The sequence below is a fragment of the Rhineura floridana genome, chromosome 22, assembly GCF_030035675.1.
Source record: "Rhineura floridana isolate rRhiFlo1 chromosome 22, rRhiFlo1.hap2, whole genome shotgun sequence".
Classification (NCBI taxonomy): Eukaryota; Metazoa; Chordata; class Lepidosauria; order Squamata; family Rhineuridae; genus Rhineura; species Rhineura floridana.
The window spans coordinates 2935210-2963070 of record NC_084501.1 but is presented as its reverse complement, the minus strand read 5'-3'; the positions used below and the strand labels follow the sequence as shown (position 1 = coordinate 2963070).

The following is a 27861-nucleotide window of genomic DNA, read 5'->3' as shown; positions in this document are numbered from 1 at the left end:
CTACTTTGCGACGGCAGGAGCCTTCTGCATGCAAAGCACACGCTCCCCCGCCGAGCCGCGGTTCCTCTCTGCAAGGAAGACAGGAAGCTGCCAGAGCAGTGGACCATCTAGCACAGCAGCCCCTAGGACAGGGGTGGCCGACACGTTTAGGCTTGAGGGCTGGAATGCCTCATTGCAACCATCTGGGGGCTGCATGCCAGCAAAGATGTGGGGGGGGGATGGCCAAAACATGGGAGAGGCCTCCCCACAGGCCACACACAAACCTCTCCCCTCCTGCTCCTCCACTGCTCCACATGATGAGCGCCACTACTGCCACGTACGCAACAGCAACCAATCATGCACAGGAATGCCTCTTGCCACCACCACCCTTTCTCCTACCTTCCAGCCCGTTGTAAGCAGATGGTTGGCAAACCTCCGGGTTTTCTTTCTTGGGCTTCATGGGACACCAGGACCCGTCTTCCATGAACTGGATCTCATCACAGTCTGTGACGGAGTTGAGGATTTCCATGAACAACCTGGTGGGGGAGGGGAACGAAACAATACATGGGCGCGACTCAGAATGGAGGAAGCGGCTGAAGAGGTGTAAGTCCAAAGCATCCACAAGGCACCAGGTTGCTTGAGGCTGGTTTGGATTATTGTGAAGGAGCCACAGCGAGCCAGACGGTTACATACTCCCGTAAGAACACCAGAAGATCCCGCTGGATCAGGCCAGTGGCCCAACCAGTCCAGCATCCAGTTCTCACAGTGGCCAACCAGATGCCCGTTATGGGAAGCCCACAAGCAGGACCTGAGTGCAAGAACACTCTCTCCTCCTGCAGCCTCCAGCAACTGGTTTTCAAAAGCAATCAGCCTCCATCTATGCAGGCCATGCACAGCCATCATGTCTAGTAGCCACTGATAGCCTTATCCTCTGAATTTGTCTCATTCTCTTTTAAAGCCATTCAAGTTGCTGGCCATCACTGCCACTTGTGGGAGCGAATTCCACAGTATAACCATGCGCTGTATGAAAAAGGACTTCCTTTTGTCTGTCCTGAATCTTCAAACATTGAATTTCATCAGCCGTCTCTGAGTTCTAATGTTATGAGGGAGAAAAACTTTTCTCTATCCACTTTCTCCATGTTATGCATATTTTTATACACTTCTATCATGTCTCCTCTGACCCGCCTTTTCTCTGAACTAAAAACCCTCAAATCCTAGAACCTTTCCTCATAGGGGAGTCGCTCCATCCCCCTGATCATTTGGCTTGTCCTTTTTTGACACTTTTCCAACTCTACAAATCCTTTTTGAGGGGAGGCGACCAGAACCGTACACAGTATCCCAAATGCGGCTGCACCACAGATTTATATAATGGCATTATGATACCAGCAATTTTCAATACTTTTCCTAATGATCCCTAGCATGAAATTTGCCTTTTTCACAGATGCCACAGACTGGGTCAACAAGTTCATTAGGCTATCCACTAAGTCCCCAAGGTCTCGTTCCTGGTCAGGCACCCCAAGTTCAGACCCCATGAGCGCATATGTGAAATTAGGACCAGTGTGCATCATTTTATTCTTGTTTACACTGAACTACATTTGTGTAAGAGAAGATGAAGATTTCTGAGAAAGAACACTGGAACAACAACAAAAAAGAGAACTACAGGAGGTGGAACAATAACAGCACGTTGAAGCAGAAGAGGAGACTGTTGAAGAAACTCCATGGAAAAGGGTGACAGTTAGGAGCACAAGAGTGAGGAGACACACATCACCAGTGGAACTACACAATCACTTCCAGGCACTCAGGGATGAGAGTCGAGGGCAGCCTGCAGGGGAAGAACTACAGAAAAGGGCGATTGGTGGGGACACGAGATAGGGCCTTCTCGGTGGCTGCTCCTAGGTTCTGGAACTCCCTTCCTAGGGAGGCACGAATGGCCCCCTCCTTGCCATCCTTCCGTCGGCAAGTAAAGACTTTTTTATTCCAACAGGCTTGTGGGATAGAAGGTGTTTAGGATTGGGCTCTACAAGGTTTGTTTTATGCCATTGTTTGTATTATTTTAAATTGTTTTTTAGTATTTTAAGTGCCCGTTTCATGGTTTTAAGGTTGCATATAGTTTAATTGTATTTTAATTATATGTTTTTGTATGCTTTTAACTACATGTAGTTTTATTTGTAAGCCGCCCTGAGTTCCAGTTTGGAAAAAGGGTGGGGTAAAAATAAAGTTTCATTCATTCAACTACAGGAGACCCTGCGCAACAGTGAGTGAGAGACTGAAGCTCAGTCAAGCAGAGGCAAGGAAACCACGCCCCACGACAAGAGTAGTAGTGGTGGGAGACTCCCTACTGCGTGGGATTGAAACCCAAGTATGCCGAGATCCATGGACTTGCCAGGGATGCTGCCTCCCTGGAGGATGGATTAGAGATGTGATGTAACGGTTGTCATTGCCCATAAAGCCCGCTGACAGATATCCCTTTCTTCTCATCCAAGTGGGAACAAATGATACTGCCAAGCAGAGCTACAAAGAAATCACATCAGACTTTGCAGCTTTGGGAAGGAAACTCAAGGACTTTGGGGCCCAGATAATTTTTGCGTCCATCCTTCCAGTACTTAGAAGAGGAGTGGAAAGGGAGACAAAAATACTCTGGGTGAATGACTGATTACGGAGGTGGTGCCAACATGAGATTTGGATTCTGGGACCACAGGCTACGCTCCCTGGAAAATGGACTGCTGGCAAGTGATGGGTTGCACCTCGTAAGGACTGGGAAGAATGTGTTTGGCCACAGTATGGAGAAATTCATCAGGAGAGCTTTAAACTGAATCCCAAGGGGGAGGGAGATGTAAACTTGGTGGTAATGAGTAACAAAGGTTTGTGCACAGTAACAGGAACTGAGGGAACGGCTCTAATGGGGCCCAGTAATAAGTCTTCATAAAAATGTAGGAAGCAAGCCAGGCCGTAAATCACATGGTCTTTGATGTCTGTATACTCATGCCCAGAGTATGGGAAACAAACAGGACGAACTTGAACCCTTAATGCAGGAGAGGAAGTATGACTTGATAGGTATAGCTGAAACTTGGTGGGACGACTCCCATGACTGGAATACAGCGACTGAAGGATGTAATTTGTTCAAAAAGAACAGAAGCAACAGAAAGGGAGGCGCGGTCGCACTATATGTTAAAAATATATATCCCTGCACAGAAATACAGGAGGATGAGCTTGGCAGCTCCACCGAGAGTATCTGGATTAAAATAAATGGGGCAAGGAATAAAGGGAACATGATGGTTGGAATCTACTACTGACCACCCAATCAAGGAGAAGACGCGGATGAAACTTTTGCAAAGCAAACTACCAATGTTTCGAGGAGGCATGATGTAGTAGAAATGGGGGGCTTCAATTATCCCGATATCTGTTGGGAGACAAATTCTGCCAAACACAGCCCCTCCAAAAAATTCCTGACTTGTGTTGGAGATAACTTTCTCCTACAGAAAGTGGAGGAAGCAACTAGAGGATCGGCTATCCTTGACTTGATTCTAACCAACAGAGATGACTTGGTGGATGAAGTGGCAGTTACAGGAACTCTGGGAGGAAGTGACCACACCATACTAGAGTTCTTGATTTTAAAGGAAGTAAAAGCTGAGAGTAGCCATATGCGTACCCTGGACTTCAGGAAAGCAGATTTTAATGGTAAGATTCCGTGGCGACCCTAATGAGAAAAGGAGTCCAAGATGGGTGGGAGTTTTTAAAATGGGAGTTTCTAAAAGAAGAAATTCTAAAGGCACCATGGCAAACAGTTCTATCAAGGAAAAAAGGGGGAAGACAGCAGAAGAAACCAATATGGCTTCACAGAAAGCTTAGAGATGATCTGAAAACAAAAAAAAAAGGACACATACAGGAAGGAAGGCCAGACCACAAAGGAAGAGTACAGGCAGCTATCACAGAACTGCAGGGATGGCGTCAGGAAGGCTAAAGCTGAGAATGTGCTGAGGTTAGCAAGAAATGCCAAAAGCAACAAAAAAGCTTTCTTCAGGTACATCCATAGTAAAAGACAGAGAAAAGATATGGTGGTGCATCTACTAAATGAGGATGGCAAAATGATGACAAAGAAAAGGCAGGAGTGCTCAATTCCTGCTTTGACTCAGTCTTCAGTCAAAGGAAGGTCTATGACCCTCCAGGGGAACATGGAGCTGAAGGGGCAGGTTGGAGCTAGAGATTGATAGATAAATGGTCAATGAATACCCAGTCACTTTGAACGAGTTCAAATCTTCAGGGCCCGATGAACTGCATCCTACAGTATTGAAGAAACTGGCCGAAGAACTCTCAGAACCGCTGTTTATTATCTTTGCGAAATTGTGGAGGATGAGTTAAATGTCAGCTAAAGTTGTCCCTATTTTCAAAAAAGAGGAACCTGGAAACTACAGACCAGCCAGCCTGACATCATTCCCTGGGAGAATTCTGGAGCAGATTGTAAAGCAGTCAAACTGTAAGCACCTTGAAAACAATGCAGTCATTACTAGAAGCCAACATGGATTTATCGAGAACAAATCCTGCCAGGCTAATCTTATCTCATTTTTTGATCAGGTAACCTCCCTGGCAGACCGTGGGAATGCTGTGGACACAATATATCTTGACTTCAGCCAAGCTTTTGACAAAGTGCCCCATGATATTCTGATTAGCAAGCTAGCTAAATGTGGGCTGGATGGAACAACTATCAAGTGGATCCAGAGTTAGCTTCAGAATTGTACTCAAAGAGTGCTTACCAATGGTTCCTTCTCAAACTGGGCAGAAGAAACGAGTGGGGTACCACAGGGTCCCGGGCCCAGTGCTCTTCAACATTTTTAGTAACGACTTGGATGAAGAGGCAAAGAGCATGCTTATCAAATTTGCAGATGATATAAAATATAAAAACAGCTAATACCGTGGAAGACAGGAACAAAATTGAGAGGGACATTGATTGGCTGGAGCATTGGCCTGAAAACAGAATGAAATTCAACAGGGATGAGTGCAAAGATCAACACCTAGGAAAAAGAAACCAAATGCACAGTTATAAGATTGGCTCAGCAATACTATATGCAAGAAGGATCTTGGGATTGTTGTTGTTGATCACAAGCTGAATATAAGCCAACAGTGTGATGTGGCTGCAAAAATGGCAAATTTATAATTGTGTGAAGTGCTAGTTTCCCTCTATTCAGCACCGGTTAGACCTCAACTTGAGTACTGCTTCCAGTTCTGGACACCACACTTTAAGAAGGATGCAGACAAACTGCAACAGGTTCAGAGGGCAACAAGGAGCATCAGGGGAATGGAAACAAAGCCTTATGAGGTGAGACTGAAAGAACTGGGCAAGTTAAGCCTTGAGAAGACTAAAGGGAGATATGATAGCCCTCTTCAAGTACATGAAAGGTTGTCACATAGAGGAGGGCCAGGATCTCTTCTCGATTGTCCCAGAGTGCAGGACACGGAATAATGGACTCAAGTTACAGGAAGCCAGATTTCAGCTGAACTTCCTGTTAGAGCCATACAACAATGGAACCAACTACCTAGGGAGGTGGTGGGCTCTCCAACACTGGAGACTTTCAACAGGCAGCTGTTGGGTATGCTTTAAGCTGGATTCCTGCATTGAGCAGGGGGTTGGACTCTTTGGCCTCACAGGCCCCTTTCAACTCTACGATTCTATGATTTTACCATCTATCCACTCAGTTTGGAGAGGTCCTTTTGGAGCTCTTCACAATCCCTTTTTGTTGTTTTTTGTTTTTAGCAATGTGCTCCTCACATTCTTTTTTTTAGCATCCCTTATTGTCTTCTTGCATTTCTTTTGCCAGAGCTTGTGTTCCTTTTTATTCTCATTTGGACTAGACCTCCATTTTTTGAAGGAAGCCTTCCTGCCTCTAATACGTTGACTCAACCACACTGGCTTCCTCTTGGCCCTGGTGGCACCTTCCCTGATCTGCGGGATACAGCCAGTTGAGCTTCTAATATTGTGTTTTTAAACAGCTCCCGAGCATTTTGGAGTGATCTGACCCTCTGGATTTTGCCTTTCAACTTTTTTTTTACCATTTGCCTCAAATGTGACAGTGTTGGGATTTTCTTGGCAATTGGTCATTTATGTGTATGTTTAATTTAATAGCACTGTGGTCACTGCTCCCAGTTGGTTTGACAACACATCTCACACCAGGTCCTGGGTGCCGCTTAAGATTTAAGTCCAAGGTCACCATCCCTCTGGTCGGTTCCGTGACCAACTGTTCTCATTTAGGGTATCTAGAAATTTTATGTCTTTGTTGTGACTGGCACACATCCTTGGCCAGTTTATGTCAGGGTAGTTGAAGTCACCCATCTCTACAACATCTTCTTGTTTGGATGCTTCCTTAATGTCCCACTGGTTTTCTCTGTTCCACCAGGTTTCCATTATGCTCACTACATCAGTGCCATCCTGTAAGACTGAGCACTCCAGTTCGCCCATCTTGGGTCGGAGGTGTCTAGCATTAGTGCATAAACCCTTGTATACACTGTCTCTCTTCAAGTGTCTTTGGCACTTTTGTTTTGGCCTGTGGTACTTTGGCTTCTCTGGATTGCTATCCTGTGCCCCGCCCTCACAATGCCTAGTTCTAGGCCTACCCCATTTAAATTTACTTCAATGATTTTGTCTTCATCCCAGGGGGAGATTTGTTCCAAACCAGACCCTCTTCAGCTGCCGTAGATTTTCTCCCCTCAATCAGTTTAAAAGCTACTCTGCTTTTTTTTAATTTTAAGCACCATTCCTCTCTTCTCGCCTTCATGCACAAGGAGAAGTTCCATATTCCTTTAAAAAAGAAGAGTAGCTGACATAAGTGCCCTCCAGATGTTTTGGACTACAACTGCAATTCTCATCATCCCTGATGATTGGCAATTCTAGCTGGGGCTGATGGGAGCTGTAGCCCAAAATATCTGGAGGGCACCAGGTTGGCTACCCCGCTTTAGAACTAGCCACAGTTCCAGGTTACGTAGAAATGCCAAAAAATGTGGCTTGTTTTAACTAACACTGATTAGAACCGCAGCTCTCTCAGTTTGTAATTAAGCAAAAGCAGACGTTTGCAGAGGAGGACAGGTGAGAAGAGCCACACGAGCCAGAGGCTACTGTGGCTTATTCCTAGTCAGTCTGAACCAGCCCACACACGAGACAGACAAAACTGGAAGTATGTTGTGATTCTAAAACAGTGGAGACAGAGGACAGAATGTGCCACTGGGTGCACAATTCAGCTTCTGGAGAATCTCAGCTTGTACTAAACAGAGAAAAATAAATCCCACGAGTTTCTTACCTTTATAGTGGCAAAGGGACATTTGAAACTGTGTGGGCAGCGAGTGCTGAACTCTCAGGAGCCAGAGGCGGGACTGACCAAATTTCCCCATGGCTGGGAGTGACACTTCCATGCCTCACTGCGCTTTGCCCCACCCCATGGACTAGCCAATCCCATACAAGTTACACAAAGCAAGAGTATACGCAAATTGGCTAAATCTGCATAATTTACACAGGTTGCAGAACCATTAATTACTAAGTAAAAAAATAAAAAATCAGCACAGCCCTGATTCTTGATGACACCCCACTCCGCAGCAAAAGAGAACTTGGTGACTCATGTGGAGTGCGAAGGCTCTGTATGCATACGCATGTGCATGATCTGCGCACATGGGCATGGGATGAGGGAGTCTGACTTCCATGCCTCTTCCAGCATTACCCGTCAATGATTAAGGCCTCATAAGGGGCCTTCTTGTCACAGACAGGGCAGGTCCAGGTCGGCTTCTTCTCATTCATCTGAAGGTAAAGTGCCGCATCAAAACACTGGAGGTGGGTACAGGTGAAAGCTCGACAGGGGACGATCAGCCTCATCTTGCCAAGCTGAAAGGAAGGGAGGGAGGGAGGGGAGTGAGTGAGCTAGCTAGAAATGGCAGAGGACGTGGTTACTTAATCCCACCACTGTGCAAGCACATTGAGGGGGTGGGGAGTCTAGATCAGGGATGGGCAGGCTTCAGGCTTGCGGGAACTACTTTGTCTTTCACTAGAACCCCAAAATCCATCAGTTTGAAGCCTAGTGCAGAAGACATCCATTAGAATTAAAGAATTCAGCACCCAGAAATTTGTACTGAATGCCAGAACTGAACAGAGCTCACAGTTCTTCCTTACAAAAAACAACTCCTGATCTCCCACATGCAGAACACAGGCCTTTCTTCATTTCAGCTCTATAATTTGGGCAAGAGTTATTTTGTTGTTTTGTTACTCCTGGGAGTAAGAAATCTTTGCTGATCTACTTCAAATGATTCACAGATGTACCAGAAGATCCCAATCTACTCACCGCCCATCCTTGGTCTAGATTATGAACTCAGACTGGGAGCCCTTTGTGGGCAAGACTAGTAGTGGTGACATTGCTGCAAGCCAACGCTAAGCCCAGGCAACAGAGAGAGGGATGAGTTTTTAAAGGGTTTAAAAAGGGGAGTCCTCCCAGATATCCTAGGGAACACCGCCTCCCCTTTCTACCTCCTCAAAAACACACCCCTTGTTCATTCTTGTCCAGAATTTCGCCTAGAGGTACACCTAGCTACCTGGGCTTGCATTCATCCTCCCTTGGAGAATGGCCAAGGGTCATGGATGATGGGAATTATAGTCCAAAGCAGCTGGAAGTCACCAGTTTGGCACAGGCTGCTCTCTCCCATTACAGGTCCCCAAGTAACTCAAGAAACACCTTCTCCCATACGCCCCACCTCGTGTCCCCACCCTACGCCAATGGGGCCCTGTTCCAGGTTCCATTTTGAGAGTGATCATGTTTTCATGATTCAGGAGCAGAGGGTTCTTTCAGTTGCTTTCCCCAAGCTCTGGTACGTGGCCTTCTTTATAAATCCATGTGATGTTTTTATTTATTTATTTATTAAATTTATTAGTCGCCCCATCTGGCTGGTTCTCCAGCCGCTCTGGGCGACACACAACATAAAACATACAATTCACATTAAAACCTTAAAATCCCAACAATAACACTGAAACCTAACCCACTTCAAAGGCCTGCCTGAGGAGCCAGGTTTTCAAGGTCCAACGGAAGCTCATTATGGAGGGAGCATGGCAGATGTCATTTGGGAGGGAATTCCATAGAGTGGGTGCCACGACTGAAAAGGCCCTCTCCCTAGTTCTCACCAGTCTAGCTGATTTAACTGGTGGGACGGAGAGGAGGTCTTTTGATCCTGGATGTTCCCTTTCCTCCCTTTGAAGGCAAGTTCAGGCAGTTTCATTCCACCAGGGCTTTTTGGAATTAGATTTATTTTTAAAACTGTCAGTCGTAGACAATACTGAGCGAGATGGAGCAATGGTCCGGCTCAGTATGTGGCTGCTTTCTATGCTCACATGCCATGTAATTAAGCTTTCGCTAGGGCTGAAAGCTTTAATGAATACTATTAGTATAACTAATTGAAGACCTTCCTCTTTCAACAAGCCTTTTCAGCTGAGACCTTATCCCAGTCTGCATCTGTGCTGGAATTAAGATTTTTGTTAAAAGATACTTTGTTTTTAAGATGTTTTATAGATTTTTTAGTGTTTTATCACTTGTTCGCTGCCCGGGGCTCCTTCTGAGTGGGATATACATTTAATAATAAATAAAGAAGAAATAAACAAGCCAAAATATAATCACAGGTTAAGAAGGCACCCTTGATTCATCAGGGCATCAAGCAAAGATTGCGCATCAAGGCTAGGTGCTCCTTCCCCGTTTGGAAGGAACACAGAGCAGCGAGCGTGTCCAGCGTGGAGGCTTCATTCCCCACAGCACCCTGGCATGCTCTGCTGCCGTCTGTAAAGCCCCAGCTGTGGCCTCACACTGAATACAGAGACTCAAAGACAGAAGGTGCAGGAATAGAAGTCAGTTGTTGCCCTTGCGCTCAAGCAAGGGCTGCTGATCCAGCCAAGTCATCCCCAAATGGAAAAGGAGGGGAAGGGATTTTTGTCGATTCCCCCTGCCGCTCCCCCACCATCTTCCACCCTGTTCTGGAGGGTCTCACAACATTCTGATTTTGGGGCAGCCACCGGGGGGGAGGAAAGTCCTCCATGTCCCTACATTCAGGGTAGAATTTCTGATTAGAGTCTGAGATCAATTATCTTTGGTTAAGCTTACAGCTGCCTCCACCAACCTGGTGCCCTCCAGATTACAACTCCCAACTCAGCAACAGCCATGCTGGCCGGGGCTGATGAGTGCTGTAGTCCAAATCATATGGAGGGTGCCAGGTTAGAAAACTCTGGCTTAGAGCATTATAAAAAGTAATGCAGAAATATCAACTGGCTTCACATACATGCAGAAATGTGATTTTGTACATATTGACTAAATCATCGATAGCAGGTTCCAAATACATATCTACTGTGTTGGAACTAGCTCCTCAAAAATTGTATTTTTGTACAGATTTCTGTGTAATTTTCTTATGTGCAATTTTCTAGGGGTTCTGCATGTAATTAATCTTTTAAAATACTACGGCTTTTTACAAAAGCAGCAGCAAAGGACTGAATCCATGCTACAGTCATACCGGACACATGAGAGAAACTCGTAAACTTGTTGTCGCGATCTCACTGTCGGGATCGGCCGTCAGTTTTTCTTTGACTGTGAAGGGAGGGAGAGAGAAAAAAAGAGCTCTTTCAATATTAGGAACAGACAACGCACACCATGAGTGAAAAGCCACTGCTCAGTGGTAAAGGGTGAGCTTTGCATGCAGAAGGTCCCAGGTGAACTCCAGGGAATCTACAGCTGAACACGATGCCGAGGAAGATCTTTCTCCGTTTGCAGGAGGAATGGAGAACTTGCAGCTCTCCAGATATTGTTGGCCTCTACTCCTGCCATCTCCGACTACTGACCACGCTGGCTGGGGCTGATAGGAGGTGGAGCCCAACAGCACCTGGAGGGCCACAGGTTAGCCACCCCTGGCTTAGACTGGAAATCAGTGGACCAATGGTGCAACTCAGGTTAAGACAGATGCATATGCGACACCATTGGTCTAACACTGGTGTGTTGAGAGCCATACCTGGCATCCCCGAGCCTGAAGTAAAAGCTCTGCTAGCTTTTAAAAGGCTTCTCTTTAAAAGCAGAAAAGTAAAAGGAGACACAGACAGCGAGAAGACACAGCTGCTGCTGCTGCTCCTCTTCGCGCACTATTATTGTTTTTAGTTTCAGTTGTTGACATCCCTCAGACTTCCACTCAAACCCATCTTGACCTGCATTAGCCTTAGAGATGCCACCGGTGACCAAGCAAATGGGAAAGTAAGAATCACCTCCAGGTGATCAGTGAATTTCTCTGCAGAAGTTACTAACGCAGGTACATGCAGACTGGGGGGGGGACGGGACGACGACAATGGGGAAAATGTTTATCCCACCGTTGACCTTCACCTCTCTTTGCATGCATGGCTAGGCAGGAGAATAAGCAATCCCAAGGGGGTCCTGGTTCTTAAAAGTGCTGCGAACGATCCCCTCAGCCTGGCCAGAGTCCAGAATGAGCACCCTCCCTTTCTAAGCAGGGCTTCTTAGCAAAATGTAAGCTCTACACATGTCACAGAATCATAGAATCGTAGAGTTGGAAGGGGCCTGTAAGTCCATCCAGTCCAACCCCCTGCTCAATGCAGGAATCCAAATCAAAGCATTCCCGACAGAAGGCTGTCCAGCTGCCTCTTGAAGGCCTCCAGTGTTGGAGAGCCCACCACTTCCCTAGGTCATTGGTTCCATTGTCGTACGGCTCTAACAGTTCCTTCCTTCCTTCCTTCCATCCTTCATCCATCCATCCATCCATCCATCGAATCATAGAGTTGGAAGGGGCCTATAAGGCCATCTAGTCCAACCCCCTGCTCAATGCAGGAATCCAAATCAAAGCATTCCCGACAGATGGCTGTTCAGCTGCCTCTTGAAAGCCTCCAGTGTCGGAGAGCCCACTACCTCTCTAGGTCATTGGTTCCATTGTCATATGGCTCTAACAGTTAGGAAGTTTTTCCTGATGTCCAGTCGAAATCTGGCTTTCTGCAACTTGAGCCCATTATTCCGTGTCCTGCACTCTGGGACGATCGAGAAGAGATCCCGGCCCTCCTCTGTGTGGCAGCCTTTCAAGCACTGGAAGACTGCTATTATATCTCCCCTCAGTCTTCTCTTCTCAAGGCTAAACATAGCCAGTTCTTTCAGTCTCTCCTCATAGGGCTTTGTTTCCAATCCCCTGATCATCCTTGTTGCCCTCCTCTAACTACCTTCTTTCCTTTTCCCAGGGTGGTAAAGCAGGGTAGCCATCGTAGTGCCCTCCAGATGTTATTCTGTGCTATATTTAAAAGATGATAGAATCATAGAATAGTAGAGTTGGAAGGGGCCTATAAGGCCATCAAGTCCAACCCCCTGCTCAATGCAGGAATCCAAATCAAAGCATTCCCGACAGATGGCTGTCCAGCTGCCTTTTGAAGGCCTCCAGTGTCGGAGAGCCCACTACCTCTAGGTCATTGGTTCCATTGTCATATGGCTCTAACAGTTCCTTCCTTCCTTCCTTCCTTCCTTCCTTCCATCCATCCATCCATCCATCCATCCATCCATCCATCCTTCCATCCTTCCATCCATCCATCCATCGAATCATAGAGTTGGAAGGGGCCTATAAGGCCATCTAGTCCAACCCCCTGCTCAATGCAGGAATCCAAATCAAAGCATTCCCGACAGATGGCTGTCCAGCTGCCTCTTGAAGGCCTCCAGTGTCGGAGAGCCCACTACCTCTAGGTCATTGGTTCCATTGTCATATGGCTCTAACAGTTCCTTCCTTCCTTCCTTCCTTCCTTCCTTCCATCCATCCATCCATCCATCCATCCATCCATCCATCCATCCTTCCATCCTTCCATCCATCCATCCATCGAATCATAGAGTTGGAAGGGGCCTATAAGGCCATCTAGTCCAACCCCCTGCTCAATGCAGGAATCCAAATCAAAGCATTCCCGACAGATGGCTGTCCAGCTGCCTCTTGAAGGCCTCCAGTGTCGGAGAGCCCACTACCTCTAGGTCATTGGTTCCATTGTCATATGGCTCTAACAGTTCCTTCCTTCCTTCCTTCCTTCCTTCCTTCCATCCATCCATCCATCCATCCATCCATCCATCCATCCATCCTTCCATCCTTCCATCCTTCCATCCATCCATCCATCGAATCATAGAGTTGGAAGGGGCCTATAAGGCCATCTAGTCCAACCCCCTGCTCAATGCAGGAATCCAAATCAAAGCATTCCCGACAGATGGCTGTCCAGCTGCCTCTTGAAGGCCTCCAGTGTCGGAGAGCCCACTACCTCTAGGTCATTGGTTCCATTGTCATATGGCTCTAACAGTTCCTTCCTTCCTTCCTTCCTTCCTTCCTTCCATCCATCCATCCATCCATCCATCCATCCATCAAATCATAGAGTTGGAAGGGGCCTATAAGGCCATCTAGTCCACCCCCCTGCTCAATACAGGAATCCAAATCAAAGCATTCCCGACAGATGGCTGTCCAGCTGCCATCCGTCTCCTGGGCCAATGCCTGTGCAGCGGCCACTTTATGCACTTGCTTGCACTTTGCTTCGGCCAACGAGCAACTCAGCTCTAGTAGGCCAAGGAACAAGTGGGCTTGCTTACACCTGCCTTTGCCAACCTGGTGCCCTCCACATGTTTTGGATTTCATATCAGCCCCGGCCAGAACGTGCTAGCTGGGGCAGTCCAAAACGGCTTGGCAAAGGGAGGTTTACACTGAAGTCTACAAGGAGCTGATCAGGACATTTCCAGAACAGCTGCTCACCAACACAGACAAGGAGAACAGCCAAGACTCCAAGAAGCCAGCCAAACACAGGTCATCCCTGTGAGTTTTTGTTTGTCTCACAAATGGCAGAGCTGATTCTGCAGGAAGGACGATAGTTAAGTGACCGGCGCCTGCTTTGCATGCAGGAGGTAACCAGTTCAAGCCCTGCCATCTCCATCGACAGCCGAGAGAGACTCCTGCCTGCCTGAAATCCTGGAAAACCGACGCCGTCAGTGTAGGCAAAACTGGGCTAGATGGAACAACAGTCTGATTCTGTATGAGGCAGCTTCCCATTTTCTCCTAAAAAAAATCCTACCAGATTGGTAACAGGGACCAGACAGCTCAAACATATAAACCGATTCTGGCCCACTTGCATTGGCTGCCTGTATGTCTCAGAGCGGCCGCACCATAGATTCATACAACGGCATTATGATATCGGCTGTTTTATTTTCAATACCTTTCCTAATTATCCCTAGCATGGAATTTGCCTTTTTCACAGCTGCCGCACACTGGGTCGACATTTTCATCGTGCTGTCCACCACAACCCCGAGGTCTCTCTCCTGGTCGGTCACCGCCAGTTCAGACCCCATGAGCGTATATGTGAAATTAAGATTTTTTGCTCCAATATGCATAATTTTACACTTGTTTATATTGAATTGCATTTGCCATTTTTCCGCCCATTCACTCAGTTTGGAGAGATCTTTTTGGAGCTCTTCGCAATCCCTTTTTGTTTTAACAACCCTGAACAATTTAGTGTCGTCAGCAAACTTGGCCACTTCACTGCTCACTCCTAATTCTAGGTCATTAATGAACAAGTTGAAAAGTACAGGTCCCAATACCGATCCTTGAGGGACTCCACTTTCTACAGCCCTCCATTGGGAGAACTGTCCGTTTATTCCTACTCTCTGCTTTCTGCTTCTTAACCAATTCCTTATCCACAAGAGGACCTCTCCTCTTATTCCATGACTGCTAAGCTTCCTCAGAAGCCTTTAGTGAGGTACCTTGTCAAACGCTTTTTGAAAGTCTAAGTACACTATGTCCACTGGATCACCTCTATCTATATGCTTGTTGACACTCTCAAAGAATTCTAATAGGTTACTGAGACAGGACTTTCCCTTGCAGAAGCCATGCTGGCTCTGCTTCAGCAAGGCTTGTTCTTCTATGTGCTTCGTTAATCTAGCTTTAATAATACTTTCTACCAGTTTTCCAGGGACAGAAGTTAAGCTAACTGGCCTGTAATTTCCGGGATCCCCTCTGGATCCCTTTTTGAAGATTGGCGTTACATTTTCCAGTCCTCAGGCACGGAGGAGGACCCGAGGGACAAGTTACATATTTTAGTTAGCAGATCAGCAATTTCACCTTTGAGTTCTTTGAGAACTCTCGGGTGGATGCCATCCGGGCCCGGTGATTTGTCAGTTTTTATATTGTCCATTAAGCTTAGAACTTCCTCTCTCGTTACCACTATTTGTCTCAGTTCCTCAGAATCCCTTCCTGCAAATGTTAGTTCAGGTTCAGGGATCTGCCCTATATCTTCCACTGTGAAGACAGATGCAAAGAATTCATTTAGCTTCTCTGCAATCTCCTTATCGTTCTTTAGTACACCTTTGACTCCCTTATCATCCAAGGGTCCAATTGTCTCCCTAGATGGTCTCCTGCTTTGAATGTATTTATAGAATTTTTTGTTGTTGGTTTTTATGTTCTTAGCAATGTGCTCCTCAAATTCTTTTTTAGCATCCCTTATTGTCTTCTTGCATTTCTTTTGCCAGTTTGTGTTCTTTTTTATTTTCTTCATTTGGACAAGACTTCCATTCTCTGAAGGAAGACTTTTTGCCTCTAAGAGCTTCCTTGACTTTGCTTGTTAACCATGCTGGCATCTTCTTGGCCCTGGCGGTACCTTTTCTGATCTGCGGTATGCACTCCAGTTGAGCTTCTAATATAGTGTTTTTAAACAACTTCCAAGCATTTTCGAGTGATGTGACCCTCTGGACTTTGTTTTTCAGCTTTCTTTTTACCAATCCCCTCATTTGTATATTAAATTTGTATATTTGTTTTTAATGTTTTTAGTTACTGTAAACTGCCCAGAGAGCTTCGGCTATGGGGCGGTATATAAATGTAATAAATAAATAAATAAATCCCCAATGCACGAGGGCAAGGCTCAACTCTGCACGCTCTTGTATACTATTACTTCATGTGTTCCAGGACTGGATCTTGGCATTAAAAATACATTCTGGAGTTAAGCCCTCTTCTACCATTTAGCTCGGATGAACAACGTGGCACAGGTAGGATGACAAACAGAAAAATTGTGTGGATTTTTTCATCCAGTTCCGGGTGTTATATCCAATAGGGGCTTCTTTGCACTAGTCAGCAGCACTTCTGCTTATGCAAGATGGGGCTCACAATCTCCACCAATCCCCAATGCCTGCCACAGTCCTCTGTGCCATATGCAGCGCTGCTTTGGAGGACTTTCCAACCTGGGGGGGGGGGGAGCAGCCGGGAAGGGGGCAAGGAAGTATAAGCACCGGTGCCCTGCCTTGCGTGACCAACTGCTTTCCACTTGTGCAAGCCTATCACTAGACATAATCCTAGAGACACCCACCATGCAGGTAAGGGTTCAAAGGACTTAAGACTCACTCAGGGCTCGGGAATGGTCTGGGTTTCGGATGCCCTTGGCCCTCAGTTTCTGTAACAGCGTCACTGATGTCAACTGTTTCACCAAATAAACCGACAGGGAGTAATTCTAGGGAGAAGGAAACTGGTATTATTCACTGTTGGAAAGAGGAATAAATATATTCATTAGACAAAATAACAGGTTAAACCCTGGCTCTTTCCCTTTGGCTGCAACAATCACCTGCCCGCTTTGTTCCAACCATCGGTTGAGCTATTGTGGTATCACAGAATGTTCACAAACATTTAGCTGCTGAAATGAAAAAGTCCCTCATGGAACGATCTATTTCTTTATTGTCGATCACCAGTGCAGGTTCTGTGAGGAAACAGAAAGCCAATTTGGCTGAGGAAGGAAAACCTCGTACAGGGCCACGGTTACAGTTGACTAAATGGACAAGGGGACATTTAGTCAGAAAAAAGGGAAAGAGGAAAAGAGTAGCTGCTGGTTGTAGGGTGGAAGTGGCAGATGGAGATAGAACGCTGAAAGAAGCTGAGCCTTTGATCCGAAGCAGCAAGCAAATTCTTATCCTAAATCGCGAGGATAAATTGTCCTCCTTTGGAATAAAAAAATCGAATCAAACTGTTTAAAGAGTACTTTATTTGCCTTACGATTGTTTTTATGTGAAAAACCCATTTCATTGAGGAATGGAAGTTTATTCCCAGGTATTTGTAATGTGAAACTTGTTCTATGGAATGATTGTCCAAAACGGAGTGCTTATTTGCTTGGAAAAAACTAAAATTTTTGTTTTATCAAAATTGATGTTTTGATGGTTCGCTGCACAGTAGGACATGAAAGCCTTTAAAGCACGCTTTAAACCTACTTTTGACAGTGAAAGGAGTACGGCATCATCCGCGTAGAGTAGAAGGGGACATCGCACATCTGCTAACTTGGGGGAATGAAAGTCATGGGAAAGGCAGCTTTCGTTCAACTGAACACTTTTTATATAGTTCCAGCTCACAGTCAAAGGCATTATAAATATCTAACAACAACATTCCCAATGACTTCTGTGACTGTCTAGGATGATGACATTAAGCAGGAGTCTGATAGAGTCTGATATATGTCTTCCCATAATGAAACCTATCTGGTCTGAGTGGATGAAGTCTGTTATTGTGGAATTGAGCCGGGTTGCTATAATAGCTGTGAATAATTTTTGATCCTGATTTAGAAGGTTTATAGAATCATAAAATCCTAGAGTTGGAAGGGGCCTTGTAGGCCATCGAGTCCAACCCCCTGCTCACAGCAGGAAATCCACAGCTAGAGCATCTCCCGCAGATAGCTGTCCAGCCTCTGCTTGAAGACATCCAGCGAAGGGGATCCCACCACCTCCCTAGGCAGTCGGTTCCATTGCCGAACTGCCCTTACTGTCAAGAAGTTCCTTCTAATGTCCAATCTGAATCTACGCTCCTGCAACTTAAAACCATTAGACCTAGTCCTACCCTCTGGGGCAGCAGAGAACAAATCTGTACCCTCCTCTATGTGACAGCCCTTCAGGTACTTAAAGAGTGCAATCATGTCACCCCTCAGCCTTCTCTTCACCAGACTGAACATGCCAAGTTCCTTCAACCTTTCCTCATAAGACTTGTTCTCCATACCAGCTATCATCCTCGTCGCCCTCTTCTGAACCCGCTCTAACTTGTCTATATCTTTCTTAAAATGAGGCCCCAGAACTGAACGCAGTATTCCAGATGAGGCCTGACCAATGCAGAATATAGTGGGACTATTACTTCCCTAGACCTGGAAACTATAGCTCTGTTTATGCAGCCCAAAACCGCGTTTGCCTTTTTTGCTGCAGCATCACATTGCTGGGTCATGTTCAACTTGCGATCCACTACAATTCCAAGGTCCTTCTCACACGCATTACTGCTAAGCCGGGTATTTCCCATCCTGTACCCGTGCATTTTGTTTTTGTGGCCTAAATGCAGAATCCTGCATTTGTCTTTATTGAATGTCATTTTATTAATTTCAGCCCAATTTTCTAGTCTATCCAGGTCCCTTTGGATTTTATTCCTGTCTTCCATTGTGTTAGCTATTCCTCCCAGTTTCGTATCATCCGCAAACTTCATAAGGCTTCCCTCCACCCCATCATCTAAGTCATTGATAAAAATGTTGAAGAGTATCGGCCCCAGGACAGAACCCTGTGGCACTCCACTCGAGACCTCCTTCCAGTCTGAAGCACAGCCACCGACGACCACTCTTTGAGTACGGTTTTCCAACCAGTTGTGAATCCACCTGACAGTATTTCCATGTAGTCCGCATTTGACGAGTTTGCTAATCAAAAGGTCGTGGGGGACTTTGTCAAACGCCTTGCTGAAATCTAGATAGATGACATCTACAGCATTTCCACCATCTACTAAGCTAGTGACCCGATCAAAAAAAGAGATGAGATTAGTTTGACAGGATTTTTTCTTGACAAACCCATGCTGGCTCCTTCTAATCACAGCATTGTTATCTAGATAGTTGCCAATGGACTCTTTTATTATCCGTTCCAATATCTTTCCCGGTATTGAAGTCAGACTGACCGGCCTGTAATTCCCCGGATCTTTTTTACCCTTTTTAAAGAGTGGGACGACGTTTGCCCGTCTGCAATCCTCCGGCACCTCTCCCGTTCTCCAGGATTTCTCAAAGATGATGGCAAGAGGTTCCGAGAGTACATCCGCAAGTTCCTTCAATACTCTGGGATGCAGTTCATCAGGCCCTGGAGATTTGAACTCATTTAGGTTAACTAGGTATTTCCTGACTATCTCCTTATCAATCTTGAACTGCAGTCCCGACCCCTTACTGAGATTGCTACCGATGCAAGGTTGCACACTGTTCCCTTTTTGGGAGAAAACGGAGGCAAAATAGGTGTTGAGCAGTTCTGCCTTTTCCTCGTTATCTGTCAACATTTTGCCATCCTCACTGAGCAGCAGACCCACCGTTTCCTTGGTCTTTCTCTTGCTTCGAACATATCTGAAAAACCCCTTTTTGTTGTTCCTCGCTTCCCTCGCCAGCCTCAGCTCATTCTGGGTTTTAGCTTTCCTTACGCTATTCCTGCAAGCCCGAGCCGCTCGTCGGTACTCTTCCTTGGTGATGCGTCCTCCCTTCCATTCTTTATACATGCTCTTTTTTACTTTTACCTCCTCCACCAGTCTTCCGTGTAGCCACATTGGCTTTTTGCGATGTCTTCCATTTTTCTTCCTCTGGAATTGTTTGCGATTGCGCTTTTTGTAATACGTTCTTCATGAACTCCCACGCTTCTTGGGCTCCTTTTTTCTTTAGTCTATCTAGCCACGGGATCCTACCCATCATTTCCCTGAGCTTGCTAAAATCGGCGTTCCTGAAATCCAAGGTCCATGTTTGACTATATTCTTGTTTGGCTTTCCCCAGAATCCCGAATTCCAGCATTACATGGTCACTTTCCTCCAAGGTACCGACCGCTTTAATTCCCGTGACCAATTCGTCCCTGTTAGTTAAGATCAGGTCCAGGATTGCCGATCCCCTTGTTCCTTCTTCTACTTTTTGAAAGAGGAAATTATCAGCAAGGCCCATCAGGAATTTGTTGGAGGCTTTGTGCTTCGCAGAGTTTGTCTCCCAGCAGATATCCGGGTAGTTGAAGTCCCCCATCACTACTACTTCTTGCCTCCTTGAGATTTCAGAGATTTGTTTGAGAAAGGCCTCGTCTACCACCTCTTCTTGGCCAGGGGGTCTGTAGTAGACACCTACTACCATGTCGGTTTTATTTGTTTCTCCATTTATTTTTACCCAAATGGTCTCTATCGGACCACTTTGTTCGCTCTCTTGGATTTCCATAGAGGTGTATTTGTCTTTGACATATAACGCTACTCCCCCTCCTTTTCTGTTGCTCCTATTCTTTCTGTAGAGTTTATATCCTTGAATGGCTATATTCCAATCATGGGAGTCATCCCACCAATTTTCTGTTATCCCTATGAAGTCATATTTGCCTTGATGCAGTAAGACTTCAAGCTCCCCTTGCTTGTTTCCCAAGCTCCGCGCGTTGGTATATAGACACCAGAAGTCTCTTTTGTCCTGATTGGATTCCTCCGTTAATATACCGTGAGCTTTGCTGTGCATCCCTTTTTCTCTCCCAGTGTCTACTGTACCCTTCAAATCGTTGCGTTTACAACCCACTGTCTGTGGATCAGTATTTAAGCTATCATCTCCATCCCCCAGAGGCTTTAGTTTAAAGCCCTCTTGATGAGTTTTGCCATACTTCTGCCAAAGAGATTCTTCCCAGTCCTCGTGAGGTGCAGCCCATCTCTTGCCAACAGTCCCCCCTCCAAGAAGCTTAGACCATGGTCCCAGAATCCAAACCTCTCCCGTCGACACCATCTGCGTAACCAGTCGTTGACCTGCAGTATCTTCCTTTCCCTTTGTAGTCCTCTATCCTTCACGGGAAGAATTGACGAGAAGACCACCTGCGCCCCCAAATGCTTGACCTTCCTACCCAGAGCCTCATAGTCCGAGGTGATCTGTTCCAAGGTGTTTCTGGCCGTGTCGTTCGTGCCCACATGGATGAGGAGAAAGGGGTACCTATCTTGTTTCCCAATGAGCCTCGGCAGGTTGTCTGCGACGTCCTGGATGCACGCCCCAGGGAGACAACAGACTTCCCGATTCATTTTGTCTGGCTGGCATACCGGTGCCTCTACCCCCCTGAGCAGCGAGTCTCCAACCACCAGCACCCTCCTCTTTTTGCCGCGAGCGGTGGTTGCATCAGCTTCCTTCTTCTGGGGTGTGGAGTCTTCCTTTGCAGTCAGTGTCTCTTGATGCAGGTGAGTTTGTTGAGGCTCTTCAGAGGTGCTGTCTGCCGAGAGACACTGAAAGCGATTTGTTAGTTGCATCAGTTCTGAATCCCTCCTGTTTTTCCTTGCCCTTACAGTGACAGTCCTCCATGGGGATTTGTTGGTGTTGCAGTCCTCTTCTTCCTTGTCACTTTCTTCCTGTACTTTGTGTCGCTCCCTTAATTCCTCTTGTGTTCTATCGAGGAAGTCCTCATCTTCTCTGACAAGTCGCAGGGTGTCTATGCGTTGCTGCAGCCCCCTGACCTTTTCTTCTAGGAGCGCCACCAATCTGCACTTGCTGCAAGTGTAATCGCGTCTGGTTTCCGTTAAGAAGATGAACATAGCGCACACGTTGCAGGTGACAACAACTTATCAAACTATAAGACTATTTTCCTATCTTTGCCTGGTTTGGGAAGAACTATTATATGGGATGATCTCCACGGTTCTGGAACAGAGCCCCCAGACCAAATATGATTAAATATATGAGTTAACTGTGGTGTAAGTATTTCCTTAAAGGTTTTGTAAAAAAAAAAAGGAGCTACTAAACCCATCTGGTCCTGGCACTTTGTTGGGTTTAAGCCTTTTAATTGCTGCAGAAGCAACTTCTTCTGAGATACTTTGATTTAAAAAAGTTTTCTGAGCATTTGACAGTTTAGGAGGAGAGAAGCTTCGAAAATATGTTCTAGTATCTTCTGACTTGGTGAAGTTGTGGCTGCATAATTCTTTATAACAATCGGCAAAATATTAATTTATTATCCTATGTTATTTTGTCATGTTATGTTATATTGCTAGAATTCGTGAGCACAGATGGCATGTTTTGAGGGCATGAGCTAGTAGTTTTGAGTTCTTATTGCGTGATTTGTAATATCTTTGTTTTGTGTACCAGATAGATTTGGCTATTTTTGTTAGAGTCTAGGGCTTCGAGCTCTTTTTTCTTTTTTTGTAGTTCATCAAAAATGTTTTTGGCGCCTTTTTTCTTGTGCTGGGTTTCTAATAGTTCCACATCTTTTATCAGTTGAGCTTTGATAGGGTCAATTCTATGGTTTGTTTTTTTTACTGCTTCTACTATACAATGTCCTCTCATTGTGGCTTTTATTGCATCCCATATAGTGTTTCTGGAGTAATATTTAATTTAAAATTTTCCACCAGTACTTCCTTTAACACTTTAGAGGCCAGCTGATCAGAGAGAAGAAATGGATTCTTCCTCCACAGGTGAGTAGTGACAATTTGGTAATATATTCATAAACACTTCTACTGCTGCGTGGTCCGATATTGTTTTGGGAAATATGTCTGCCAGTGCTAGGGTAGAGGACAAAAGTATATAATCTAAATGGGAAAATGCTTTAAATCTAGATGAATAGTAAGAATAATATCTAATTCCATGGTTTGCATGTCTCCAAGCATCAACCAACTCATAGCATTGTAACAATTTGGTCATACTATTTTTACTTTGATGGCGGGTTGTTTGTTGTCCTGAACTTTTATCCAACCTGGAATTACATATCATATTCAAGTCTCCCCCAATGATTATGTCCCCCACTGCAAATTTGCTAAGGCGTTTTAATGTCTTAGCAAAAAAAGAAGAAGACAGATTAGTATTAGGACAATATATTGAGGCAAATGTAAAATTACGATTATGTAACAAACCAGAAATAAAAATCTATCTACCCTCTGCATCAGTTTGTTGTTTCTGAATCTGAAAATCCATTGTTTTAGCAAAAATAGTACCTACCTGCCTAGAATGAGTAGATCCTGGAGCTAAAAATTGGGAACCAAAATATTTATGCAGTAGTAGACGATATTTATACGTGACTTATATATTTTTTGGAGAAAGACAATGGAAGGCTTCTGAGTTCTGATGTAATCAGAAGCCCTCCGTCGTTTGATGACATCTCCCGGGCCCCTTACATTCAGTGCCAGAGCATGAAATTCAGTCATTTGTGTGATGTAAAAAACCCAGTAATTTCCACCTGCATTTCCCCCCTGGTTTTCATAACAAACCATAAAACATGAACTAACACTGTATGGTCCTGTTCATTACCATATAAACCTTGTCCATGACCCCTTAAACCCCAACTAAGCCTGTAACTCTCCCCTTGCATCCAACCCCTGCGCCTAACTAAATAAAGACAGAGAGTGACACTCTGCTTGCAGGTATTGCCTGAGGCAGACCTGCTTTTATTTGGCCGGGTTTTGGATCCCTTGCCTCTGCCAACGTTTTCACCAATGAGATTAACACAACCATACCTTTTGTGCCAGAGTACACATGCAGAACGTTATCAGAATATAGCACCTTGAGAAACTTACGTTAACAAAATGAATTTTTAAAACTGTTAAACTAGGTTTCATCCACGTGTTTGTGTCTTCTTTCATTTTTTTTCAATTAATTTTTATTTAAATTTTCAAAACCAAAACAATACAAAAAGAAAAAACACAAATCAATAACTAACACAAGAAAAGAAAAAAATATATAAAAATATTGACTTCCGATTTGTCATAGTTCAGCTATAAATCTATAATATATAACAAGCCTGTCTCTTAATAGATTATAAAATCACCTTCCTCCAGCGGTTATCTTAATTGGTTTCAAATCTCATTAACATCATATCATTTTATTCTTCCACAAAAAGTCAAAGAGAAGTTTCCAATCCTTGAGATATATGTCCATCAATTTTTTTTTCTAGATAAACATGTCAATTAATCCAACTCATCAAGTCTACTAAGTCCAGTAATTTCAAATCGCTCTTCTTCCATTATCCATATTGGTTCCATCTTCCATCTTTACGCACCCAATAATCTTGCTGGGTTTCATCCACGTGTTTGTGTCTTCTTTCAAAAGCTCTTTTTTAGGGAAGCGATGCTGTTGTATTACCATTGTTAACAGCTATTTCTTTCTTGCAGATGTCGATCTTGTGGATCTCTGAAGATTGGAGATGGTGGAGGATATGTCTCCTTTTGGACACTTTCTACGGTTTGGAGCTTGAGGGAAAGATTTCCAGTCTTCTCCCACCAGGACCATGTTGATTACATCGTCAGAGTCAAGCTCATCATCGTCCCAGGGTGATGATATATTAAATAATGCCAGTAGACTCACCACTTCTCTCTTATTTACCGCTCTATGTTTAATTCCATCGGTTTCAACCATCAGCGCAAATGGGAAGCCCCATCGGTGTTTGATGCCTGCCTCTCGTAGCAGGTCTGTAGCAGGACAAAATGTTTTAGAGCGGTGCAGTGTTTCTGCCAAGAGCCAGTGTAGTGTAGTGGTTAGAATGTTGGACTACGACCTGGGAGACCAGGGTTCGAATCCCTACACAGCCACAAAGCTCACTGGGTGACCTTGCCTCTCAGTCTCAGAGGAAGGCAATGGTAAACCCCCTCTGAATACTGCTTACCATGAAAACCCTATTCATATAGTCGACCTAAGTTGGAATCGACTTGAAGGCAATACAGTGTTTCTGCACTCAGATCTTGTAGAAAAAGTATTGGGCAGCCATCGTATTCTATTTGACTTTTTTCACGTAAAGCTTTAAGGAGTGCTTCTTTTTTAGCAAAGTTATAAAATGCCACCACTATATCCCTAGGAGGAGCATTATTCCTAGGGAGGGGGCTAGGCTTCAATGAACACGTTCTGTGTCTGAGTTGGCGATGTCCAAGTCTGGGACTAGATTTTTCCACCAGTCTATGAAAAATTGAATGATGTTCTTGTGGCTTGTCCATTCTTTAATCCCATGGACCAGAAGGTTCCTGTGACAGCCCCGATTCTCCTGATCGTCTAAACGATTTAACAGATCCCTCTGGCTGTGAATAATATGTTTAAGCACATCCGCATGCTAGATTCCCATCTTCGCTTGCTGTTTTGGCCATTTCCTCTATTCTATTTGTTAATGATGTGTCCTTTTCTTCCAATGACTTGAAACCTTCATCCCATTTTCTCAGTAAATTCATTTGAAGTGCTGCAATTTGAGTTTTGACTGGGTCATTTTCAGCTTCTGATACTTGCATTTGATATTCTTTTGCTGCCCTGGCAGTTCTTGCTGCCATTTTGGAACCATCAGTCCCTAGCCTTCTTCATTGAGCGCTCAAAGATTGTCTTAAAAACAGTGGATATTTAATAGTCTTTAGCATTCAAGACATTCAAAAGCATATCCCATGTAAAATCTATATGTTATATTATTTTCACCAATTCTCCAAGTGATGCAAAAGGTGTTTACCGGGAGTCGGGTTAGCGGAGCTAAGGATTTAACGCACTGTTCCCTCGCTCATGCGCATGTGTCCTCAGGCTTTCATGGTATATAATGATGGTCATTATGCAGGTGCTGTTTTGCTGCTGATTCAGTTTTCTTAATGTTTTGCATTTTATACCTGCACTGCTTTAAATTTGTTGCAATCTACAGTGGAAATCATTTAACTAAAAAAGGCGGAATAAAAACAGAATAAATCTTTAACATAAATAAGGAAGTGTTGGAACTAGGATAAGGGTAAGAAGCCTTCAGCCCACAGGCCTAATTAGGCCCAACACAGCTCCCAGTTTGGCCCGTGAGGCCCCTTCCCCCAAACCATGCCCACCTGCCCTACACATGGCACATCATATGTGACATCAAGTGTGGGGAAGGTAAGGGTGTGGCTCCAAAGAAACAATCAGGAGCTAAAAGTGAGATCCTGACAATGAGTGGGACTCATCAGCACCATTCAACAAGCTCTACTGGGATTGGCTGCACCAATTGTTTATTGTTTGTTTATTACTGATCACCAACATTCCCAATCCAGAACTCCTTGGTGAGGCTCATGAGGAACAGGGCTTTGAAAACACTGACAATCAGCTGATTGTCTGCACTTGCAAAGGCACTGGAATCTGCTGTGCTAGAGTTCCCCATCAGGAACTCCCTAGTGCAGCAGAGGAGGTATGAGGCTGTGCAAGCAACCACAGCACTGCTTGCAAGGGCATCAGGCTTTGTAAGCGCTGACAATCAGCTGATCATCTGTGGTTGCAAAATACAGGACAGAGATGTGAAGGTCTGGAAAAAGAAAACAGCAAAGGTTTTTTTTTCCCCCAGGCCTTCACATCGCTAGGGCAGGGCTTTGCAGGCAGAAACAATCAACTGATTGTGGGCATATGCAAAGCCCTGCAACTTTGCCCGTAACACTTTGATTTCAGATCACGCAGGCAAAGGAAAACAAGTAATTATGATGTCAGCTGATTGACACATGAGCAGCTCCAAATGGATGGGGGGGTGTCCATCCCTGGACTAAGTTCTGGGAGACCAGAGTTCAAATCCCATGCAGACATGAATTTCACTGGGTGACCCGCGGACCAGCCAGCCAAACCTACCTCACAGGCTTGTTGTGAGAATAAAATGGAGAGGGTAAGAACCATACATGCCACCTTTGGAGGAAAGATGGGATAGAAATGTAATAAACAAATACATGCAAGATCTCTGTAACTGAGTGCCTCAGTTTGCTTTTTTCCTTCTTCCTCCCAGACCCTTTCACTTTTGTGAATTTTTTTTTTACTGTGAGTCCATGACACAGTAGAACCTTCTATCACACAGCTTGCTGAACTGCGGATTCAGACATACCACAGGTATGACTATGTCCCCCAAGTAATATGCTGCTTAAAGAACGCAGCTTTTATTATAACATGGAAGCCCTATAATGTGAGTGCGCCCTTTATCCCACAAACCCTACATTGTAACGAGGTTCTACTGTATTTGTAAGCCATTCTGGGAGCCTTTTCCGGCTGAAGAGAGGGATAAAAATGCCAACACACATATAAAAACACAATGCTATGCTTTAAAAATATAACAAGGGGACAACATGGTACAATGCAAGGCACATATGCTGGCTTTGGAGAGAGGAGACCAAGATCTTAAAAAAACTCATTAGGAACTCTGATGCACGAACACAACCACACCCAAACGAGACTTGGTAGAATGGGGAAAAAGCAGAATTCTGTTCACACAACAAGAAAAAACAAACAAACAATACCACTAGAGCTGTTCTTACCCTGCCAAACTCAGAGGACCAGTTCACGACAATCGTATTCGGGACTGTTGCTGAAAGCCGCACCAAAGGGGTGATGTTGATGGGTCGACTTGGTCGTTTGGGCTCTGCGCCATTTTTTGTGGGGGGAAGATAACCCTGCAGAGGCAGAAGAGAACATGGGAGGTCAAGCCCATTGACCCTTCATCAAGGCTGCCAACACTTGGAACCAAGAGTAAATAAATTAATTAAATAAATAAAAAGAGTAAGGGTGGCATGTGACCGAGGTCAAACGTGGACAAGAATCCCATGAAACCAACAGGAGGCAGCTTACCTTTTCCATTTTATTATGGTGTCATTTGTTAGGAACGGCAGCAGTGGGGGATGCTTTTCCCCCAGTCCCACAGAAGCAGAGCAAAAGCTCTCTCATCACCCCCCCACCCCCACTCTAACTGCAGGCATCTCCAGGAAGGGACAGGAACACAAGCAGGCATCAGCGTGTTCAATAACCACCACCACCACCCAAAGAAAAGAAATGTTCAGTAAATTGTTCACATTTATAGAAACTTTGCCTAACATTGTTAAAATTATAACAATCCATTTTTTAAAAAAAAGTTAATTTCACTATTCCACAATAGTTAACCAAATTGATTTGTAGCTACACTGACCATAAAAACCATTTTAATACATTTTAAGTGAAAA

The 27861-nt window shown here is 44.9% G+C and overlaps 1 protein-coding gene across 2 annotated transcripts in view; it reads right to left on the bottom strand.

The window, feature by feature from the left end:
* The window catches only part of PIAS3 (protein inhibitor of activated STAT 3), a 73785-nt gene that overhangs the window by 13337 nt on the left and 32587 nt on the right, over window positions 1–27861 (bottom strand). For both annotated transcript variants that reach the window (XM_061606895.1, XM_061606894.1), the window contains exons 6-10: window positions 27184–27318; window positions 16369–16474; window positions 10495–10568; window positions 7680–7840; window positions 379–515 (exon numbers count right to left, since the gene is read on the bottom strand). In XM_061606895.1, coding sequence (XP_061462879.1) covers window positions 379–515; window positions 7680–7840; window positions 10495–10568; window positions 16369–16474; window positions 27184–27318 — 613 coding nt within the window. The remainder of the gene's footprint in view (window positions 1–378; window positions 516–7679; window positions 7841–10494; window positions 10569–16368; window positions 16475–27183; window positions 27319–27861) is intronic.